This window comes from Balaenoptera acutorostrata, chromosome 15 (genome assembly GCF_949987535.1).
Source record: "Balaenoptera acutorostrata chromosome 15, mBalAcu1.1, whole genome shotgun sequence".
NCBI lineage: Eukaryota > Metazoa > Chordata > Mammalia > Artiodactyla > Balaenopteridae > Balaenoptera > Balaenoptera acutorostrata.
Genome location: NC_080078.1, coordinates 88,857,520 through 88,878,645, shown reverse-complemented (window position 1 = coordinate 88,878,645; position 21,126 = coordinate 88,857,520). Strand labels below are relative to the sequence as shown.

The 21,126-nt window shown below is 56.2% G+C and overlaps 1 protein-coding gene across 1 annotated transcript in view; it reads right to left on the bottom strand.

Moving 5' to 3' along the window:
• NTSR1 (neurotensin receptor 1) overlaps positions 1 to 18,108 on the bottom strand; it is a 46,998-nt gene extending 28,890 nt beyond the window's left edge. The window contains exon 1 of the mRNA XM_007185209.1: positions 17,395 to 18,108. Within this exon, the coding sequence (XP_007185271.1) occupies positions 17,395 to 18,108 (714 nt within the window). The remainder of the gene's footprint in view (positions 1 to 17,394) is intronic.
• Between the last annotated feature and the right edge of the window lie 3,018 nt (positions 18,109 to 21,126).

The following is a 21,126-nucleotide window of genomic DNA, read 5'->3' as shown; positions in this document are numbered from 1 at the left end:
TTTGTGAAGTGTTTCCGTGTTCCAGGGGCCACACTGCATGGGAGAGTCAGTCTCCCGGGACCCGCATGCGGGTGGCCAGGGATGCCGGCTCCGTCTCCCGAGGGGGGCACAGAGTGCAGAGAAAGGGGTCATAAGGGGCCCGTGCAGCCCAGCCCCTCTGGGGGGGGGTCCTTCATCAAGAGCCCTCCCTCCTGGGCTCCACGCTCTGACAGCAGTCGTCTCTCCAGGGCAGGAGAAACAAAAACAAATTTAATTTATTGGCAATAGAAGTGGAAGTTCCCAGGCAGCTGTGGCCTGAGCTGTCGGCTCCTGGAGACCAGAGCCTCCCTGGAGATCCGTTTCTGTTTGAGTTCTGGCACGTTGGTACTTGGGTTCCGACTGTAGTTCCTGCACCGTGACCCCAGCTCACAGTTTCTGGGAGAGTGGTGGGGAGTCGACCCAGGGGTGTCCCATCTCTTTCGTGAGTTAGTTAAAAAGGTCAGGGAAGGAGTCCGTTAAAACTCAGCAGGAGGTTCCCCAGAAAGCGCTGGAATTGGCTCTAAATGCTATAAATGTCAACCAGACGCTCCCCATCGGGCCGCCGTGGGGCTGCAGGTGACCCCAGCCCCTGGGTTGCTGTCTGGAAGCTCCTTTCAATCCCTGTCAGGGGCAGGACAGGGAGGGGAGCTTTTGGCTCTTTTGAGAACCACCGGGGCCCCAGGGGATGGAGCAGGGATTTGGGGGCTTGAGGCAGAGCCACCAGGAGCCCCCTGTGCCCAGGCCAGGGAGCCCAGTGGGTTGGGAGGGTGCCCACGCGCTGGGCTGGAGGGCGCCGGGGAACTGCCCACAGCCTGGCCTCACTGCCGCCGCCCCCTTTCCGGCTCACCTCTGGGCCAGCGCAGCCTCCTGACGGGGTCCCGGTGTCCATGCCTGCGCCCAGGCTGCCCCAAACAGCAGAGCCATCTCACGTGCTGGGGCCCAGGTGGAAGCCCAGGCCTGTTCTGCACACACGTCCCCTGGGCCTTCACATGGCCGCTCGGAGATGCTTTCGCAGACCCTGACCCAGGCTCAGAGACCCCACAGGGTCGCTAAAGGTTTCAAGCTCGAGCAGAAAGGATGGCCCCTGGAGCCCCAGACCTCACCACACCCTTCTTGCCGTGGCTGGTTCTCCCCATTTGATCCCCTCCGCTGTCACAGGCACCTGTCCCACCACAGCAGGCTCGCGTGTGGTCATCAAGTCCACCTGAGCTCAAGTGTGGCTCATCACGGCGTCGGACAGGACCCGGCAGGGAGCAGCCAGCATACTCCGGGAGGCAACGTGAAGCGCTGCAGCCAAGGGGCACCTGACCAGGTGTGAACAGGTGAGTCTGCCTGACCAGGTGTGAACAGGTGGGACTCCTGACAAGGTGTGAACAGGTGGGTCTGCCTGACCAGGTGTGAACAGGTGGGACTCCTGACAAGGTGTGAACAGGTGGGACTCCTGACAAGGTGTGAACAGGTGGGTCTGCCTGACAAGATGTGAACAGGTGGGTCTGCCTGACAAAGAGTAAACAGGTGGGTCTACCTGACAAGGTGTGAACAGGTGGGTCTGCCTGACAAAGAGTAAACAGGTGGGTCTACCTGACAAGGTGTGAACAGGTGGGACTCCTGACAAGGTGTGAACAGGTGGGTCTGCCTGACAAGGTGTGAACAGGTGGGTCTGCCTGACAAGGGTGGGCAGGTAGGACGACTGGCCAGGCCTGGTGCAGGATCCTGAGGCTCGCCCGGGAAGCCCTTTCCACCCCAAGCCCGAGGGCCAGTGACGGAACCCACGGCCGCGGTGGGAGACGGCGCCCACTGCACAGCAGGGAGGAGACGGGGCAACACAGGCCCCAAGCTCACCTGCCGTCTCCCCCTTCTCCCCCTGCACCGCCCACGGGCCTTGCCTGGCTGGGGCCGGGCCAGCGATCTGGACTGCTGGGCTCTGTGTGTCCAGGCCCTGGCGGGACAGAGGAGGTGGAGGGGTCTGGGAGAGGCAACAGGAGGACGCTGCTGGCATGCTGCCTGTGGCACCTCTTCGTCTGGGTGGTAAGACGGGTTCATAGTCCCAGCCTCACAGGGTCACCACGGGGGTCAAATGAGAGTATGTATGAAAGGCGATTCTTGGCCTGCCTGACCTGCGTCCCTCTTCCTCCCCCAGCCCCCACCCCTACCAGGGCTGTGTCCTCGCAGGGAGGCCAGAGGGCATCTCCTCTGCTGGAGACACCCAAGGCCCCGTCTTGGCTGTCCTGGGCACGCTCAGTGGAGGCCTGTGAGGTCTGCGTGCAGCCCCCTCCCGCTCCTGCATTGACCAAGGGGCCCCGCGCGGGCCTGGGGCTGAGATCGCCCGGGCAGGCAGCCCACAGGGGCCAGCCCTCTGTCCGCGAGAGCTGCCCCTGCCCCGCATTCTGTCCCTGCCCTTGGAGTGTGCTCTAGTGGGGTTGCTGGTGGCCCCCAAAAGATACGTCCAGTCCTAAAAGATACCCCCAGAACCTGTGTACGTGACCTTGTTTGGAAAAAGGGTCTCTGTGGAGGCAATTAAGGATCTCAAGATGAGGTCATCCTGGAGTGGGGGGGCCCTAAATCCAGTGACAAGTGTCCTCAGGAGGAGCCAGAGAGGAGAGACACAGACACAGGGGAGAAGCCACGTGAAGACGGAGGCAGAGATGGGAGGGACGCGGTCACAAGCCCAGGGACGCCTGGGCCACCAGAAGCTGGAAGAGGCAGGGAGGACCCTCCCCTGGAGCCCCCGGAGGGAGCCTGGCCCTGCCCACACCCTGATTTTGGAATCTGGCCTCCAGATTAGATTTCTATTGTTCTGAGAGGCCTGGTCTGTTGTCCTTTGCTGCTGTGGCCTCAGGACAATCAGCTCTCGAGACCAAGGAGTTTCCCATGGTCCCCGTGAGAGACAGAAGCACAAAAGGTGTTTGGGGTTAGAGCTTTTTCAAAACATGAAGATCTGCCCCTGGCGGCTTTAACTGGAAGCTTTCTGAGCGTCTTCTAGCTGCTCTCCAGATCCGACACAAAAGTAGGTATTTTTAATACATGAGACGGGCATCTCTTAAAACAAGCTGTCAGGAAAATGAATTGCAGGAAGTTTAACTGGTGTTAACCCTGTCTTAGTGCCTTGCAATTATCCACCTCGAGAGTCTGCAGGCGAGTTTGACAGGGTGGGGGCCTCAGAGGCGCCTTGCTGTTCCAGAAAAGCTTCCCTTGGCTGGGCTACGCTGTCTGTTCGCCAGCTCGCCGTGGCCGGCTGGTGTTTTTTCCCACCTTCTGGGCCTCTGAGCGCGCAAAGAGCCCACTGTCCTCGGGGCCCCATGAGATCGGCACCCTCCAAGCCCCGGGCCTGCATGCGGCAACTGCCCTCACATGCCCCCTCCTCCTCAAACCCCGTGCAGCCCCGGGCAGAGCAGATGTCCCCAGGTGGGGCTCAGGTCCACCTCAGCAGAATGGGCCTTGGGGCTGGGCGGAATCTGGTGTGCCCAGGCGTCGTGCCAGCCTGTGGGGACAGAGGGGCCTTCGGGCCGGCCACTCTCCCTCCTGCCTCCTGCAAAAGCCACGTGGGCATCGCCGCAGGCGTCAGCACAGGACCCGCCACGACGCAGCTGCCTGACCCCTTGCTCGCGGGGTTCTCCGTCCTGCCTCCTGCCCTGGACGCTGGTGCCTGCGCTCCTGACCAGCTGTCCCGGGGAGACGGGCAGACCACTGGGGGACCACCGGAGGGTGCTCTGCCGCAGCTTGGCCCTGCCTCCCCCAGGCCCATCCCTGGGGTGGGGAGAACAAAGGGGTGATGTCACGGGGCTCCCCACACTGAAGACAGTCCGGAGGGGGGTCTCCGGACTACGGGTCCAGCAGGGTCCCTGGGATGGAGAGATCCGTGCCCCCACCCAGTGCACCTTCTTCTGAAGGGTCCCCAGGAGGGGCTGGCAGCAATGGGAGCGGCCGGTGAGCCCAGATCAGGAGCGCCCGGGGGACAGGTCAGCACAGAGGTAACTGCTTCTCCCCCATCCCCGGGCAATAAATAGTGACCCTGGACGGTGCTCTGACCATGCACATCCTGTCGGGCACAGAGCCCAAAAGGGACCGGTTCACAAATGAGTGAGTCTTTGATTTTGGCTCCGGACCAGCATGTCCTGGATGGCTCGACAGACGGGGCTCCCAAGTGACACGACCCAGATGTGCTTTCACTCCCTCCTGACCCTCGGGAGCTGGAGGTTTGGGGTCCTGCCAAACAACTGGGAAATTATGCTCTGGACAACAGTATCCCACGGCCTGCTGTGAGCAGTCGCAACTTAATAATTCCTAAACAGGGATGATTCCCAAACAACCCCAGGATTCTCTGAACTTCAGGAGGTTGGAAGTGGTGTGTTTTTTTAAACAGAGGAATCCTTTTTGAATTACTCACTGAAGAATGCTCTTAACCTTTAAATATGTCCAGAGAGAGTTATTGAAATTTACAATAAATCCACCTTTTAACAGACAAGGAGCTAAAAATGTTTAAGTCCAAATAATGTTGCACTTTTTCATAAGCCTCAGTATAAGATTTACTCAAATGCAGTGGCTGTCTTCAACTTTATGTTTCTAGGATAACTGTTTCTTTTTATGTATTCTTTTGCAACATTGTTTTAATAATCCCTTTGAACCAAGTCTTTTATCATAAGCTGCCTCAGATATTTTTGAAAGTAGGCAGTGTTTAAAATCCACAGATGACTTCCACGTGGGGTACTGCACAAGCTCTCCTGTCATAAACTATACAATTGTACGCAATTTATCAGGCTATTGTTTTCAGACACAGGACAAGCCACAGTGAACGACTGTTGCCCCTGAGAGCAGGGAAATCACAAGGGGGGCCCCACTGTCACCCAGTTCTCTTCCTGAGGACACTTTTCTGGTTGTGGCTTTAGGAGCCGGGGTCTGGGCGGAGCACGGCTACTCCAGCTGAGGAGGTGGAAACCGGAGCTTGGGGCTGCAGGAGGGGCTTCAATCTGCAGATTAAGGCACTGAAGAGGGGGACATGCATGCCCATGGTAGGGTCCTAGGAAGCCTGTTGGGGGGCTTTCCTATGGGTCTGGGCTGGCTGGGGTGTGTGCACAGACTGAAACCTTGAAGGGCTTATGGGAGGGCGGCTGGCATTCTGGCAGAGCTGGAGGGGAGAGGAGTGCCCTCCCTAACACACCGAGTATGCTGCTGAGATGCCAGCAAGTCCACACCTTAGTAGTAAGGACCATGCCCTAGAGGAAGGCCAAGTCTAGACCCACCCTAACTAAGCCTAAAAGCAAAGGACAATATCACCAGTGGAGACTGAGCCCAGACTTGAATCCTCCCAGGATAGGAGGGCTGGGCTTTCCACAGAGCTGCGCTGATGAGGCGTAAGCCGAGCCTCCACAAGTTCACGATAATCAGTCTGCTACTGAACGGCCTGCTAAAGTAAGAGCCAACACTCTTCAAAGGAAGATAACAGAATCCAGAGTCTTCAATGTGTTATCTACAATGTCCAGTGTAAGTAAAAAATTACTAGGTATGCAAAGAAATCGGACAATGTGACCCATTAATAAGAGAAACAGAAGTCCATGAAAACAGACCTCCAGGTGAAGAGTGAGCATGAGAAGTGCCAGGTGTGAAGGCGCACAATATGAACGCTCATCAAACTTTGATAACTTAAGGGTGCATGTTGATAGCCCGAGAGCAGCCATTACAAGAACAGATTCAGAGAGGTATACCTCAAAAAGTCAGTAGAGGACCTAAACAGGATACTCTGGCTTCCCAGCCTGAGGACTAAGAAAGTGGAGGGTGTGGGGAGGGAATCTCAGCAGGTGAGAGCTGGAAAAGGGGATCCCCTAATTCTGTGTATTAACTGACACCAATCCTGGGGTTACCATTGACCTGCACATATATGGAACACACCCAAAGAACCAGAGTAAAGCTTCCGAAATCTGAACTGTGATATAAAGCACCTCCAAGATCCAAGACTACACCCTGAATGGTGCACGTATGGGGAAGAACTGAATAGCACAGTCAAGGACCTGAAAACAGAACTGACATCGGAACCACCACCAACAGAGAGTAAGACAGAACTTCAGTTCTAGCTGGGCTGATGGCTCAAAGAAAAGAATCAACGAGAAACATCAACCTTCTCCAGAGGATTTTAACATAACCCAAAATACCACAACAGTATTCAAAATGTTTGGGAAGTGATCCAAAATCACTTGACATTGAAAGAACCAGAAAAATATGGTTAACTCTCAAGGAAAAGACAGTTCATACATGCCACCCTCGAGAAGACTCAGATGATGGAATTGCCAAAGACTTGACAGAAGGTATCGTAAGCATGCTCCTTGAGGTAAAGGCAACTCTCCTGAAATGATTGAAAAGATAAAAGTTCTAAAAAGACAAAAAGAAACCATGTTAAAAAGAAACGATGGAAACTTTAGAACTAAATAATACAACATTATCAACCACATTGACCCTTATGGAATAATATACCCAACAATAGCAGAATACATATTCTGCAAGTGTGCAAGTATCACTCACCAACACAGACCATGATCTGGGACCATAATACAAACATTAACACCATTAAAGAACTGATATCATGCAAGTATGTTCTCTGAACATATGGAATTAAATGAGAAATCAATAACAAAATGTTATCTGGAAAATCGCCAAACATTTGGAAGTTAAACAACACACTTCTAAAAAGGAAGCTCTTTCTAAAGAGAAATAAGAAAATATTTTGAGCTGAATTAGAACACAGCATTTCAAGGATTTTGAGATGCTACTAAAGCAGTATTTAGGAGAAAGTTTTTAGCATTACATGTTTATATTATAAAAGAACTGAAAGAAATCCCAGGTCTTGAATTAATTATCTAAGCTTCCACCTTAAGAAATCTAGGAAAATAAGAACAAATTAAACCCAAAGCAAGCAGAAAAAGGAAATGCAGATAGGAGCAGAAATGAAATTGAAAGCAGAAAGACAATTTAAAAAATCAATGAAATCAAAAGCTTGTTCTTTACAAAGAACAATAATATTGATAAACTCCTAGCCATACTCTGACCAAAGAAAAAAGAGAGAAGACACAGATTACCAATATTAGGAATGAAAAAGGAGATACCACTACAGACCCCACACACATTATAAGGATGATAAATGAATACTACAAACAACCCTATGCCAACTTAGTTAAAATGGACCAATTCCTTGAAAGATACAAGTTGCCAAAACTTACTCAAGAATAAATGCATAACCTGAATATCCCTATTAAAGGAACTGAATTAGAAACCTTCCCACAAAACTTCAGGCCCAGATGGTTTCACCAAACCTTTAAAGGTTTCACCAAACCTTTAAAGAAGAAATAATATCAATTCCACTCACTCTCTTTCAGAAAACAGAAGAGGTGCAAACACTTCCCAACTCATTTCCTGAGGCCAGAATTATCTTGATACCAAAACCAGATAAAAACATTACAAGAAAAGAAAATTAGAGACCAATATCTCTCATGAACATAGACCCAAAATTCTCAATAAAATATTAGCAAATCAAATCCTGCAACATATAAAAAGGATAATACATGACCAAGTGGAGTTTGTCCTAGGACTGTGAGACTGGTTCAACATTAAATTAATCAATGTTTTCCACCGAAATGAGGTACCTAGTATACTCAGATTCACCGAGACGGAAAGTAAAGTGGTAGTTTCCAGGGGCTGGGGGATGGGTGAATGGGGAGCAGTTGTTTAAAGGGTTTCTGTTTGGGAAGATGAAGAAAATTCTGGAGATGGATAATGGTGATGATTGCACAACAATGTAAATGTACTTAATGTCACTGAACTGTGCATTTGAAAATGGTAAAATGGTAAATTTTATGTTATGTACATTTTACCACAATAAAAAATTAATATCATTCACCATATTAGCTGACTAATGAAGAAAAACCACATGATCATACCAATAGATGCAGAAAAAGCATTGGACAAAATTCAACATCCATTCATGATAAAAATTCTTAGCAAACAAGGCATAGAAGGGAACTTTCTTCACCTGATAAAAAACATCTACTAAAAACTTAAACTAAAACCTTCATACTAAATTATAAAGACTAAAGACTTTCTCTCTAAGATCAGTAACAAGGCAAGGAAGTTTTCTCTTCCACCCCTATTAAATATCGTACTAGAAGTTGTAGCTAGGCCAGTAAGGCAAGAAAAGGAAATTAAAGATTTGGAAGGGATGAAATAAAACTTTCTCTATTCACAGACACCATCACTGTCTACACAGAAAATCCCAGGGAACCTACAAAGGAATTTCTAGAATTAATAAGTGTATCTATCACAGTTGTAAGCTACAACATCAATAACTAAAAATCAATCACATTTGTATATACTGGCCATGAAAAATTGGAAATAGAAAAAAATTTTAAGTACATATATAATAATTCCCAAAACATGAATATTTAGATATAAATGTAACAAAATATGTGTAGGATCTGTGTGCTGAAAACTATTACTGTTGAAAAAATCAAAGAAGACCTAAATAAATGGAGGGATGTAGTATAATCATGCATTGGAAGGCTCAATGTTAGGATGCCAAGTCTCCCCACATTGATCTATAGATTAACACATTCCCAATCAAAATCCCTGCAGGCTTTTTTGTAGATACTGAAAATCTGATTCTAAAATTTATGTAGAGAGCAAAGGAACTAGAGTAGCCAAAACAATTTTGGAAAAGAACAAAGTTGGAGGACTCATGCTACTTGAAAGACTTCCTATAAAGCTACGGTGGTCAAGACTGTGGGGCTGGGGACAGTACAGACACATAGATTAAAGGAACAGATGACAGTCTGGATAGAACCCCACACATGAGGTCAGGTGATTTTTTAATTAAGGTGCAAAAAAACTCCAAAGGAGAAAAGATCATCTTTTCACAAGCGGTATTGGTCGTGTATATGTATATACAAAAAAGGTACCTACATCTCACACCCTATAGAAAAATTAACTCAGAATGGATCATAAACTTAAGTATAAAACATAGAACTATAAAGATTCCAGAAGAGAAGAGAGAAAAAAACTTAGTGACCTTGGATTAGGTACAATACCAAAAGCATGATCCATTAAATTTTTTGATAAGTTGGGTTTTGTCAAAATTCCTACTTTTTGCTCTTTTTGCTTTTTGCAATGTTAGCAAATACAAAGATAAACCACAGAAGGGGAGAAAATATTTGCAAATCACATATCTGGCAAAGGACTTAGACGCAGAATATATTTTTAAAACTCTCAAAAGTCAACAATAAGAAAACAACCCAATTTTAAAGATAGGCAAACTATGGGAACAGACACTTTGCCAAAGGAGATATACAGATTTCAAGTAAGCACCTGAAAAGATGTTTAATGTCATGAGTCATTAAGGAAATGCACATTAAAACCTCAACAAGATACCACTACACTCCTACTGGAATGGATAAATGAAAACAAAAAAACCAAACCAGACACTGACCATACCAGGTGCTGGCCGGGATGCAGAGAACTGTCTTTCCACGTTGCTGGTGGACATTCAAGATGGCAAATCCACTTTTGGAAAGCTCTGGCAATTTCCTATAAAGTTAGATACACTTCCTGTATGAGCCAGAAATCTGACTCCTAAGTGTTAACTCGAGAGAGATGAAAGCATATGTTCACACACTGTCCTGTACACGAATATTTGCAGCAGCTTTATTCATAATTGCTCAAAACTGGAAACGACCCAAATGTCCTTCGACCAGTGAATGGGTGAACAAATGGTGGAACATCTGTACGATGGAATCCTACTCTACGCACAAAAGGAACAGGCTATTGACACAGGTGACAACATGGGTGAATCTTAAGGCATTACATAATCGAAGGAAGCCAGACTCAGAGATTCCATGTACCTGGCGTCGGAGTCAGGCCCAAGGCCGTCGCAGGGGTGGGGCGGGGTGGGTGAGGGGACGGGGGCGTACAGAGACTCCATGGGCGACAGGACCAGGCTCTATCTTCGGAGGTGGGGGTTACGGGGCTCTATGTATTTGTCAAAACGCATAGATGTAAACAAAAGGAAAATGATTTTTACTGGATGTAAACTTAAGCCTAAGAAAACAGAAAAACCTGGATCTGGTATCTTATCATTCTTCCACCTTCTCCGCAACCAGCCTGGTCTGGGAGATCACACACTCAAACTCCGCAGCCGCTTCCTTACCGTCCTCCCTGACCCCCGCTGAGCTCTCAACAAGGCAGACAGAATGGTCCCCTGAAGTGTATGTCACATGGCTCCCTGCTCAGAGTCTCCCGTGGGGCCCATTTTTCCCGGATAAGGGACACTGCGTGCTCTACATGATCACCTGTTCCGTCTTGTCCTGCCCTGGGCGCACCTGCTTGGCCACGTCGCCGCAGCCACGTGCCGGCGGCCACGGTCCTGTACCTGCTCCTCCCTCTCCTGGAACCTTCTTCCCCAGATGCTGTCACACCTGCCCTTACCTGCCTCTGTGAGGCCCCTCCTGTTCACCTTTTCTCTGCTGCCCTCCTTGCTATCTACCATTTGTAGGTCGTACTTATTTATTTTGCTAATTGTCTGTCTTCTCCGCCGGGATGCGGACTTCATGGGGCGGAAATCTTTGCCAGTTTTGCTCCCTGCGGGACCCGTGGTGCCTCACACACGATGCTCGTCGAGTAGGAGTGGAAGGGGGTGAGGGAGGCGGGTGTCATCACAGGTGACAGAAGGGGATTCTTCATGCACACGGGGCTGCAGAGACCTGGCTCAGGCCCTCAGGCAGCGAATGCTTCTCAGAGGAGCTGGACGGATGCTGAGGGTGGCCCTGACCCTACAGGTATGGGAACAATGCCAGGCCCAGGGGTTTCCTGCAGGACCTGACACGTGCACGCAGACCCCCAGAGCGGGACTGAGCATGGACCACAGGATCAGCTCCGGCAGGCAGAGCTTTCTAGGGAGGAGACGGCTCTTATCACCGTAAAACGACGAATCAGAGGGCCCGTCTCTCCTGACGCTGCGTTTTGTTGTGTGTGGGCCCCTGAGCCCTTCCTCGGCTCCTGGACCAGCTGGCAGGTGAGGAAGCTGAGCCACAGGAGGTCGCACCGCTGGCCCAGGCCCTGCAGCTGGCCCGTGGAGAAGCTGGGATTTGACCTCGGGTCCTGGGCTGCCACAGGCGAGAAAACCCGAAGGACCCCTTTCCGAGCGGCTTGGGCGCACTGGCCTGGCTCCACCCAGCTCCCTGGCGCCCCTCCCCCTCCTGCACCAGCCCCGGGGGAAGAAGCTGCCCCCACAGGGGCACGTGTGTGAAGTCCCCACAGGGGGCAGGGATCGCAGCAGGATCCAGGCTCCACCTGGGCCCCTTGCGGGAACAGCAGGACGGGGCCGGTGCTGGGCCTGGCTTGGATGCCCCCACCCTCTCTGGGCCTCAGTTTCCCCTTCCTCTCGGGGCCAGGCTTCCACCGGGGACGGCAGGGGCCAGGTCCGATGCCAGGGTGTTGCCGGGTCGGAGCAGGGGTCTTGGGGACCAGGCAGCCGCCACAGCTTGGCACCACCGCTCCCCCCCACCCCCAGGTGCTGAGCACTTGCCCGCTTCCTGGCGGTGATGGAGCGGGCGCGGGGCGAGCGGCTGCCTGGGGCCTTCGAGCGCCCCAGGAACGTTCCTAGGACCCTTTGGTTCTTTCCTGCCCAAAGGCACCCCACCCCCGGGGGAGGACCCGGCACCCAAACAGCCTTCGCAGGACGAGGCCTCGGACTCTGATCTTTCCTCTCCGACTCACTCATGGACACACGGTGTACATTCACCAAAACCACTCCTCTATCTAAGTTCCATGAGATTTGATACGTGCGCCGGCAGCACGGGCAAGACGCACAACATTCACCACCCACTGCCGACCCCACCCCCCCACCCCCCCCAGCCTGTGCCCAGGTCACGTGATTGGGGTCGTACAGTCGGGGGCCTTTTGAGGCTGGCTTCCGTTCCCCCAGCACGGTGCGTGCACTCCTGACCACTGCATCTTAGAGACCAAAGAAAGGCTTGAAATCCCGTCTGACGAGGGCCTGGAGCAGCCAAACCCTAGACGGACAGTCAGGGCTGGGAGGGGAGGGGCAGCTGGTGTCCAGTGGGGACACAGTCTCCCTGGGGAACAATGGGAGAGTTCTGGAGATGGGCGGTAAAACTTTGTTATGCATATTTCACTATAACAGAAAAAAAGAGCAAAAGCCTTGCGATTCCTCTCCCCTCGAAACACGGACACTCGATAACCCGACGGGAAGTTTGGCTCTCCCTGCTGGAGAGGACGGAGGGTTCCAGCACCACCCGGCCCGGCCTCACTGCCCTGCTGGTGCCCGTAGGAGAGCGTCCTGTGCTGGCACCAAAGCTCACGGCCAGAGCCCCGGTCCTCCTGCAGCTGAGACCCCAGACGCGGGGGACGGGCTGTGGCCCTAAGCTTGAGGGCGTCCCCGGGGACGGCTGCTCACGGGGGTCCCTGCCCTACTCACTGCCCGCGGAGCCTCAGGACAGACTCTGTCCTCGTGCAGAAGCACAGCAGGATTGCCAAATCGAGAAGTCCCGCTGCACATCAGTACAACACCACGAGCGAACCACGGACCTCATTCAGCCACTGTCTCAACAACATCCTTTCTGGACCAGGGTCTGATGGGAAGCCATGCCTTGCGCTCAGGGGCTGTGTCTTTAACCCCCTTTAATACAGAACAGCCCCTCGGCCTGTCTTGGACTTTCATGACCTGGGCCATTGTGAGCACAGGGCAGCTGCTTTTAGAACATCCCTCAATTTCGGGGACAAAGGGGTGCGTGGAGGGTCCGCTTTCTGGGCAGGGGTGCTGTGTCCTCAGTGCATATACAGCAGGAGGCCCACGATGGCCCCAGTCTTGGGGGCGCTCACTCTGGCGTCTGCCCGTTTCCCCAACATAACGTTACTCTCGGGGGGCCCTGTGACTCGCCAAGCTTCAGCCCTGAGTGTCAGCGTCACTGAGGCCGAGTCGGCTACAGGGGAAGCAACGGAGGATCAATGAACGGGGCGCAAACAGGTGGCTGGATGGGGGAGGAGGTCACCGGGCGCAGCTGGTGGCACAGGACAGAAACAGAGAAAATGATCGATGCCCTGATTTTATTGGAACCAATTTTCTTCCACTTTGTGGAGACGGGTCTCGGCTGCCTCTGCCTCCGCGGAATCACGTCAGACTTTAACGGCCTTGGCGCTCAGGACACCGCCGGGGTCGATGTGCCCATGGACACGAGCTCCCCCTGCACGAGCCCCGCCCAGGGCCAGCCCCCCTTCTGCAGCCGGGCCCAAGCCCAGCGAGGAGCACTGCTGCCGGCGGCACTGAATGTGAAGGCAGATGATGAGGCCGGGCGCTCCCGGGGTGGCCCCCAGCTGTGCAGCTGCTGCCAGGGCCGCGGGGCCTGGAAAACGGCAATAACGAAGCGATGACCAAGAGCCCTCAGCCGCGCCGACGCAGGCCTGACGGGCTCCTGCCTGCGATGCCAGGAGAGGCTGCCTTAGGGCGGCCTCGCTGGGTGGGGGTGGGGGCCTCTCTAACGAGGGTGCAGATGCCCTGTGGTCACTAATTCACCCTTCCCGGGGCACGGCCACTGCAAAGGGGCTGCTCTGACCTGGGAGCCTCCTAGAGGTGCTGTGTCGGTCCGCCCTGGCAGGGCACTGTGCTCCCAGGGGGAGGACACCTACCCCCCGGCTGAGCGTCACGAGGACTGGATTTACGCAGCGGGGGGATAACGCTGCCCCAGGGACGCTTGCTAGTGACTGCACAAGGCCACCACTGGGCACTCACCACCACGGGGCACTCACCACCACTGGGCACTCACCACCACTGGCCACTAACCGCCACTGGGTACGAACCACCAGGGGCGCTGATCTCCACTGTGCACTCACCATCACGGGGCGCTAACCACCAGGGGCGCTGATCTCCACCGGGCAGTATCAAACATGAGTCCTGGACGGGGCGCTGGGCGCTCTGCCTGCAGGTGCCCATCAGCATCGAGGGCTGGAGGTGACCCTACTCCTGGGGCGTCTCTGGCTGTAGCCCGAGGTCTGAACCCTGAGCTCCCTTGCCCACCCACTGCAGGTGTGGCCCCCCAGATCCTGCCCCCCGAGAGGCACAGATGACTCTGTACTTTGGAGGGAAAGGATCCCCTTCTAGTAACTGAGCTCTGGAGACAGCCAGTGACGGGGACAGGAGGGCGTGAGCGACCACAGTCAAGCACACGCTCAGCCCCCAGGTCTCTGCCACTACGGCCTCCTCGGCTCGCTGCCCTCCCGGCCACCTGCCCAGTCAGTGCCCAGTACACGCTCACAGGGCGGATGGACACGGACCCCACCAGACCCACAGCTGCGACACAGAGCCTGTGATGGCAGCACCTCATCACGCTGAGGTCAGAGCACGAGGCCAGGCCTGAAACGCAGTGGACCAGACACGACCAGGGCCAGCCCGCCTGTGTGGGGACGGCTGCCTGCCCTGGGAGATGCCTGAGTGAGCAGGGACAGCACTTCCCAACAGGGAGACCCCACGACCCCTGGCATGTGCTGTCCTCCACTCCTGAAGGCTTCCCTGGGGCCAGCAGTCTGTTTAGGAGGATTGAATCCAGTTCCCTCTGGGGTCCAGGGAGGGGCCGGACCATCCTAGGGCAACGCGGCAGGCCCTGCGGCCTCTCCTCCCAGACTCCCCCCGTTGACCTGGGGCCCAGGGTCTGGGGCCTTTGCTGGTCTGCGAGGCCCTGACCTCACTGTAAGCTCCTCTCGCCCCGTCCACCCCCAGCCCCCGGCTACACGCCCAGAAAATGCCCAGCTGCGTCCAGCAATGACAATTCAAAGTGGCTCAGAAATCTAATCACTAAACCACCTTGTTTCTAAACACGAATTCTGTTTGCAAGTGTCCAGGATGGAATCTCACAGGTGTGGAGGGCTGGCAGGCCTTGTGGGAGACACTTGGGCTGGGAGGGGCCCCCGTTTTGGAAAGAAGGGTCATTTTGATTGGCCAATGTCCAAATGTGGTCCATGAGAGGCAGACGCACGGAGGCAGGCACCCAGCCCCTCTTTGGACAGATGTCACGGTTTAAAAACTGTGGACGTTGACCCAGAGCTGCCAGGTGCCCCAGAAGCCCGTGTGGGGAACGTAAAATCCCCTGGGGAAACCTCTCCTGGGATGGCGGATGGCGGTGCAGAAGGGACGTGGTGGGGAGCAAGGCAGGGCCGAGCTCCCCCGTGAGGAATGTTCTCTCAGGCACAGGAAGCAGCCCGCACGCAGGAGCCCAAGAAGCCACGCGGGAGCGGTCAGCGTCAGAGGGAAGGGCACCTTTTACAACCGGCCCGTCGGTCTCTCCCAAGCGCATGGCCAAGGCCTTTAAAAAAAAATGGAAACTCTGATCTCCGAGGGCGCCAGGAAGCCAGCAAGTATTGAGTAAACTCTCGGCAGCGCCACAGCTGCGGGCGCAAGAGCGGGTCCTTCCGCAGCGCGTGCTCGACAGACACCTGCCTAGCGGATGAATGAGCAGGACAGGCCCCGGGCCACGTCAGCACCACAGCCTCCGACCAAAAGGATTCCTGGGAGTGGCCCTCTGGGAGGCGATGCCATGTCACTGAGGTGTCTGGTTCCACGACCAAGAGGGAGTGAGGACGCTTTAAGGGGGAGGCCGTGCTCCCTCTGCTGTCGTTGTTTTTTCCGGATGATCCAAACCCCGGCTGCTCCTGGCTGAGCCACAGGGGTCAGAGCGGGCAGGGGTCTGAGGGGAGCAGCCCCTTGGCGGGCAGTGGGCACTGCTGACCCCGAGCCGCTGACCTGAGCCTGACACGTCCAACCTTCATAGGCAGGTGTCATGGCTGCTGTCCCCCGACCCCCCAACCCTGGGCACAGCCCATCGAGACCTCACAGGAAGCCGGAAGGTCATTCCCACTCTGTTCACTGCATACGCCCTGCTTGCCACTGTTTCCGGCACAGGAGACGCAGCGCCTCTGACTCATCTCCCCGCCACACGCGGCTGCCGGGGCCACGCGTTTCCAGCACAGGCGAGGGGGGGCCTGAAGCTTCATTCTGCCCGCCGGGTCCACCTCGGTGGTGGCCTGTGGAGGGTCAGCCGCAGCCCAGGGACGGACGTGCAGACGACACCTCCTGCCCCCCAGCACGCCAGCTCGCCTACCCTGGCACACCCGCCACACTCAGAGGCAACGGCATCAATTCCGCTGGGAAGCTGCGGATGGCTCAGGCATGAAACGACAGCCAGACGGGACAGCCCAGAGCCCCCCCGACCCCCGCTCAGCCCAGATCCTCCTTTCCCAGCCCACCCTGAGATGGAGGATGTCCCCGCCCCTTCATGGCTACCCACGTTCTCAGGCCACGATGCCGCTGGAAGCGGTGTCCCTGCCAGGACTTGCTCCCATGGACGCCCTCCTCCCACTTCAGGGCCCTGCTTGGAATGTCCCTGCCTGAGAAGCCTCTCCCCAGGGCCAGAATCCCCCTTCCTGGCCAGGCCGCCTCGTCCAAGCCAATTCCCCGGGGACGGCTGCCCCCTGGGTTCCCACACACTTCGCCCAGACCCTCAGAGGACCATTGGTCACCCGGCTCCAGTGTTATCCACCTTACATGGGCCCCCCGCCTGCCACCACGCCCAGTACCTTAGGATTTTCCGGTAGAAACAGCGTCGACACCACCACCACCAGTAAGAGTGCTTCCGAGAGCTTCTACATGCCAGGAGCCAAACAAGCACTTCCCACACCTTCTCCCTTGAATTTCTACCTTCAGAGGTGGGGCCTGTGATTGCCCCATTTCACAGATGGGAAAACTGAGGCTAAATTAAGGAACTGGCCCAAGACAGCATCAGGCCAGGAGGCACAGGGGGAGCAGTCCGGGCGGGGGCGGTTCTGCTACAGAGGAGACGGACCACAGGGCCTTTTGAGAAACTGATGGAAGGGACTCTCCCCAGAAAGAGGCCGGCACCAGCACACACAAGTTTACCTTACATCTCAGGGGATCTGGAGACAGCTGAGGCCCATCCACGGACGCCCCTCCCCTAGAGAGGTCACTGATCTAGGGTTCCAGCCCCCTTTGATGGAAGGAGGGGATGAGATAAGGGGGGCTGAGACCTGGCAGCCCTGGAGCGAAAGGTGGGAAGAAGTGGGGGTCAGGCTGCTCTCAAGCCCCACCCCTCCTGCCCCACCCCCCACCCCTTCCCAGCTTCCCAGGAGTAAATTTCCTTTGGGACATTTCTCCAACTTCCTGTACCCAGAGGGTACACAGACCAGAAACTACTGTTGGGGTGAGGGAAAGCAACGCGCTGAGGCTTCCCTGAGAGTGTGCCTTGGACCCTTGCCCCCAGGGGAGACCCTGGCCTGGTGCCCTCCGACTCCTGCTCCCCTGAAGAGGCTGCTCACCTGGATGACGACCTTGACCTTGGCGGTGCCCACGATGGGCGTGCACACCAGGCCACCGGGGTGCTGGCCGTCGGCGCTGCGGTTCTGCTGGCCCATGGTGAAGAGCATGGGCACGGCCAGCAGGCCAGAGGCCAGCCAGATCGCGCTGATGAACTTCTTGGTGCGGCTGCGGGACATGAGGGTCTTGGCCTTGAAGGGGTGGCAGATGGCCAGGTAGCGTTCCACACTCAGGCTGGCCACGTTGAGGGCTGTGGCATAGGTGCAGGTGTCGCGCAGGAAGTAGTAGCCGCGGCACACGGCATCGCCGAAGGCCCAGGGGTGGTGCACCCAGATGAAGTTGTACAGCTCCACGGGCATGGCCAGCAGGAGGATGAGCAGGTCAGACAGCGCCAGGCTGCCCAGGTGGTAGTGCACGGTGCTCTGCAGGTTCTGCAAGGACTTCTTGCGCGCCAGCGTGAACGCCGTCACAGAGTTGCCCACCGTGCCCACCACAAAGAGCGCCAGGTACACGATGGTCACCAGCACCTTGGAGTAAATGTCCGTGTTCACGTCCAGGTCGCTGCTGGGCACCGCTGGGACGGGCTCTGACAGGTTGCCCGAGCCGTTGCCGAAGTCCAGGGCCAGGAGCGCCGCCTCCAGCCCCGACGGCGGTAGCAAGAAGGGGTCGCCAGCCTGGGAGACCCGGGGGCCGGGCGCCGAGCTGTTGAGGTCCATGTCCCGCGCGCGGGGCGGGGTGCCGCGCTCCCCGGGGTCCGCGGCTGGAAGCCGGGGCGAGAGTGGGCGCGTCTCAGGCAGGGACAGAGTAGAGGGAGCCCCCGAGGGGTGGGCGTGAAAGGCAGAGGGGGCGCGCCGTCCAGCCGGGAAGCGCCGACCCGGTCCGTGCCAGCCTAGAGCGCTCGGGGCTTGCACTCACCGGGGGATGCGCGCTTTCCCGGCTTCCTCCGAATACCAGACCCCACGGTTCCTCGGGCCCCGGGGCGGCAGCGCCGGCTCCAGCGGAGAGCGCCTGGCTGGCTGGGGCTCGGGCTGCGCGGGGCGAGCCTGTGGCGCCGAGCGGAGCGCACGCCTGGCTGTCCGGAGCGCTCTCTCCTCGCTCGCGCTCCCCGCGCACCCCGCTCCGCGCACCACCAGCCGCGCCAGCACCCTCCCGGGCTCCGCGCCTCCCCTGAGCCGGCGGCGACTGGCGCGCCCAGCCGTGGGGGGCGCTGGAGGGGAGAGGAGGCGGCCCCAGCCACTGTCTCCGCCCCGCAAGGGGGCAGGGCTGGCTGGTCGCCCCCGCGCCCTCGCAGGGGCCATCCGGGCTGGGGGGAGCGCCCCAGGGAACTGGGATTCCAGCGGGGTGCGCAGGGAGTATTGGCTCTTTCCAGGCACCCTCCTCAGGCAGCTCGCCCTCCTGCCCCAGGTCTTCCCAGCTTCTTATGCCCCGCCTCCCCAAGGGAACTGCCCCCCGGGTCGCCTCCACCTCGCTCGGTGGGGGAGAGGAGGTGAGGGGGTGGGGGTCCCAAGGAGGAGGCTTCCTGCTGGGGTGGCTGGGCTGCCGCTCCTTCCTGGGGTGCCCACGGGGTGCCAGAAGCTGGGTGCCCAGGGGAGCTCTGGCACAACTAAGTGGTGGGGGGGGGGCGGGGGGGAGCTGAATGAGGGGAGCAGAAAGCAGAGAACAAAGCAGCACTGGTCCCCGAGCAGGCTGGGCTCCTGCACCTGGCACCCTGTGGGTGGCCTTGTGTCACTGTGGGTGCAGGTGGTACGGTCCAGGACTGTCATCACCACCTAGACGTGGTCATCAGATGTCACGCTCAGGGCCCAGCCGTGGACCTGGCTGGCTGCACCTGCTGGGCTGGGAATCAGAAACTGCAGTGGGTGGAGGGAGAGAGGTGCTGAGGAAAGGGGGCGAGGCCAAGGAGCCCTGCCCAGACCCCAGGCACAGCCAAGGGAGCAGTTCAGGCTCAGTACTTACTTTTCTGTTCGCAACTGGCTCTGGGCTTGCCTGCTCCACTGAACCCTGATGTTATCACCACGGAGTCTTAGCACATAAAATCCGTGCTTAAAAATGTAGCCTCCACAGGAAACACAAACGTCCCTTTGCTGGAGGTCAGCACAGTGAGCTCTGAGGCGACACAAGTGGTTTCAACCTGCTACTCAATATTTGGGCAAGTGTGTTAGCTTCTCTGTGCCTCGATTTAGTCGTCTGTGAAATGGGCATACAGGTGAATGCATGCTCCTGGGGGCCCAGCTGTTCCGGATGCCGTCAGCCCTGCAAAGAGCAGGCACTCAGTGGCCACCTGTGGAGTGAACGCCCTTGTGCGGATCGTGTGGGGACTTCAGAGGGTGAGAGTGACGTGCCCAGGGCAACAAAGGTTGTTTTCAATCCACCAAATTAGCCCAGGTTTGCTCTCTGGAAGACAGGCCACCAGTTCAGCGAGCAGGTCCTGGGATTGGGAGCTGAGTGTCCGTGTCACCGGAGTGATGTGGCAGACTGTGTCGGGCCCATGGAGGCTCGTCCCTGCAGCCAGGGGGACGCCGGGCTCTCACCATGGACGGTGCCGTCCGGCGCCTCTCTCGGGAGCCCCCCAAGGGGAAGGCAGCAGCCCGCGGCCACTGGGACCTGTCCCTTTGCCAGGCGGTACCTGTCGCCGCTCAGGATGTCCCCAGTGGAAACGTGCTCTGGCTGGGCTGCGTAAGCTCACTGTTTGGTTTTCACACCCCTGACCTTTCCGCTAAGCTGACCTTCTTTTCAAAGATTTCTCTTCCAGCCAGCCTAGGAGCTTAAAAAATCATAAAAGGCAACGTAGCACAAATATTATGACAAGGCATTTGCTTGAAACCACACAGGAAATGTCACCTGGAAGGCTTTGCTGTACCGTGTGGGCGGCAGGCCCTTGTCTGGGGTCCCCGGCCACTTTGAATCCTTCTGTGAACCGGGGAGCCCGGACGGCCCGGCAGCCGGAACCTTCCGACTCCAAGCTGTTTTCCCTTTCTCTAGCGATTTCCCCAGGCACGAGTGCTTCTCGAACAGCTGAGACCCTTTAGAGAAATCTTCGGTGGGGTGCTCGGGGAGGGCGGGGCTAGTCCGCTGTGTCCTTCGGTGACCGGATCACACCCTTGACCCCCTGAACACTGCGCGGGAGAGCCTGGGGCCCTGCTGCCCTGCCCCTGCCACTCCAAGCGCTCCGTGTCGGCGAGGAGCTGGCCTGTCCGTGTCGGCAGCAGGTCAGGGCTGGTCCCTCTGGGGCTCCACCCTCTGAAGCAGGCAGGGAGATGGCCAGGGGCGGGGGGACAGAAGTCAGGCCATGGGGACCTCACTGTCACAATTGTCATTTCACTGCCCCCCACCACCAAAGCACGGCCCCTTCTCCTAAGTAATCTAAACCATCTCGCTGTGCACTTTTCCAGATTTATGGAGCAGAACCACTTGTAAGAGCGCCAGCCACTGATACTCCCAGCAGAGAAGGGCTTGGTGGGGCCTGGCAACCGTGGACTCCGCCTGGGGCACTGAAGACTTCAGCAGAGAGACATGTCGGGGAAAATGATGTTTTGGAGGAAACAAGGCATGTTAGATCATCTTCTAAGGAAAAAGAGAAAATCCGATCTCCAAAACATGGTTTGATGCAGCCCAGTTTCCTAAAAATTACTGTTGGGAAGGCTTTGCCGTGGCATTCATTTCAGGCTGATCAACACAAAGGATGCTTTTTAGAATTTTCTTTGAAGTTGCACCCTGACTTCTGTGGACCAGGT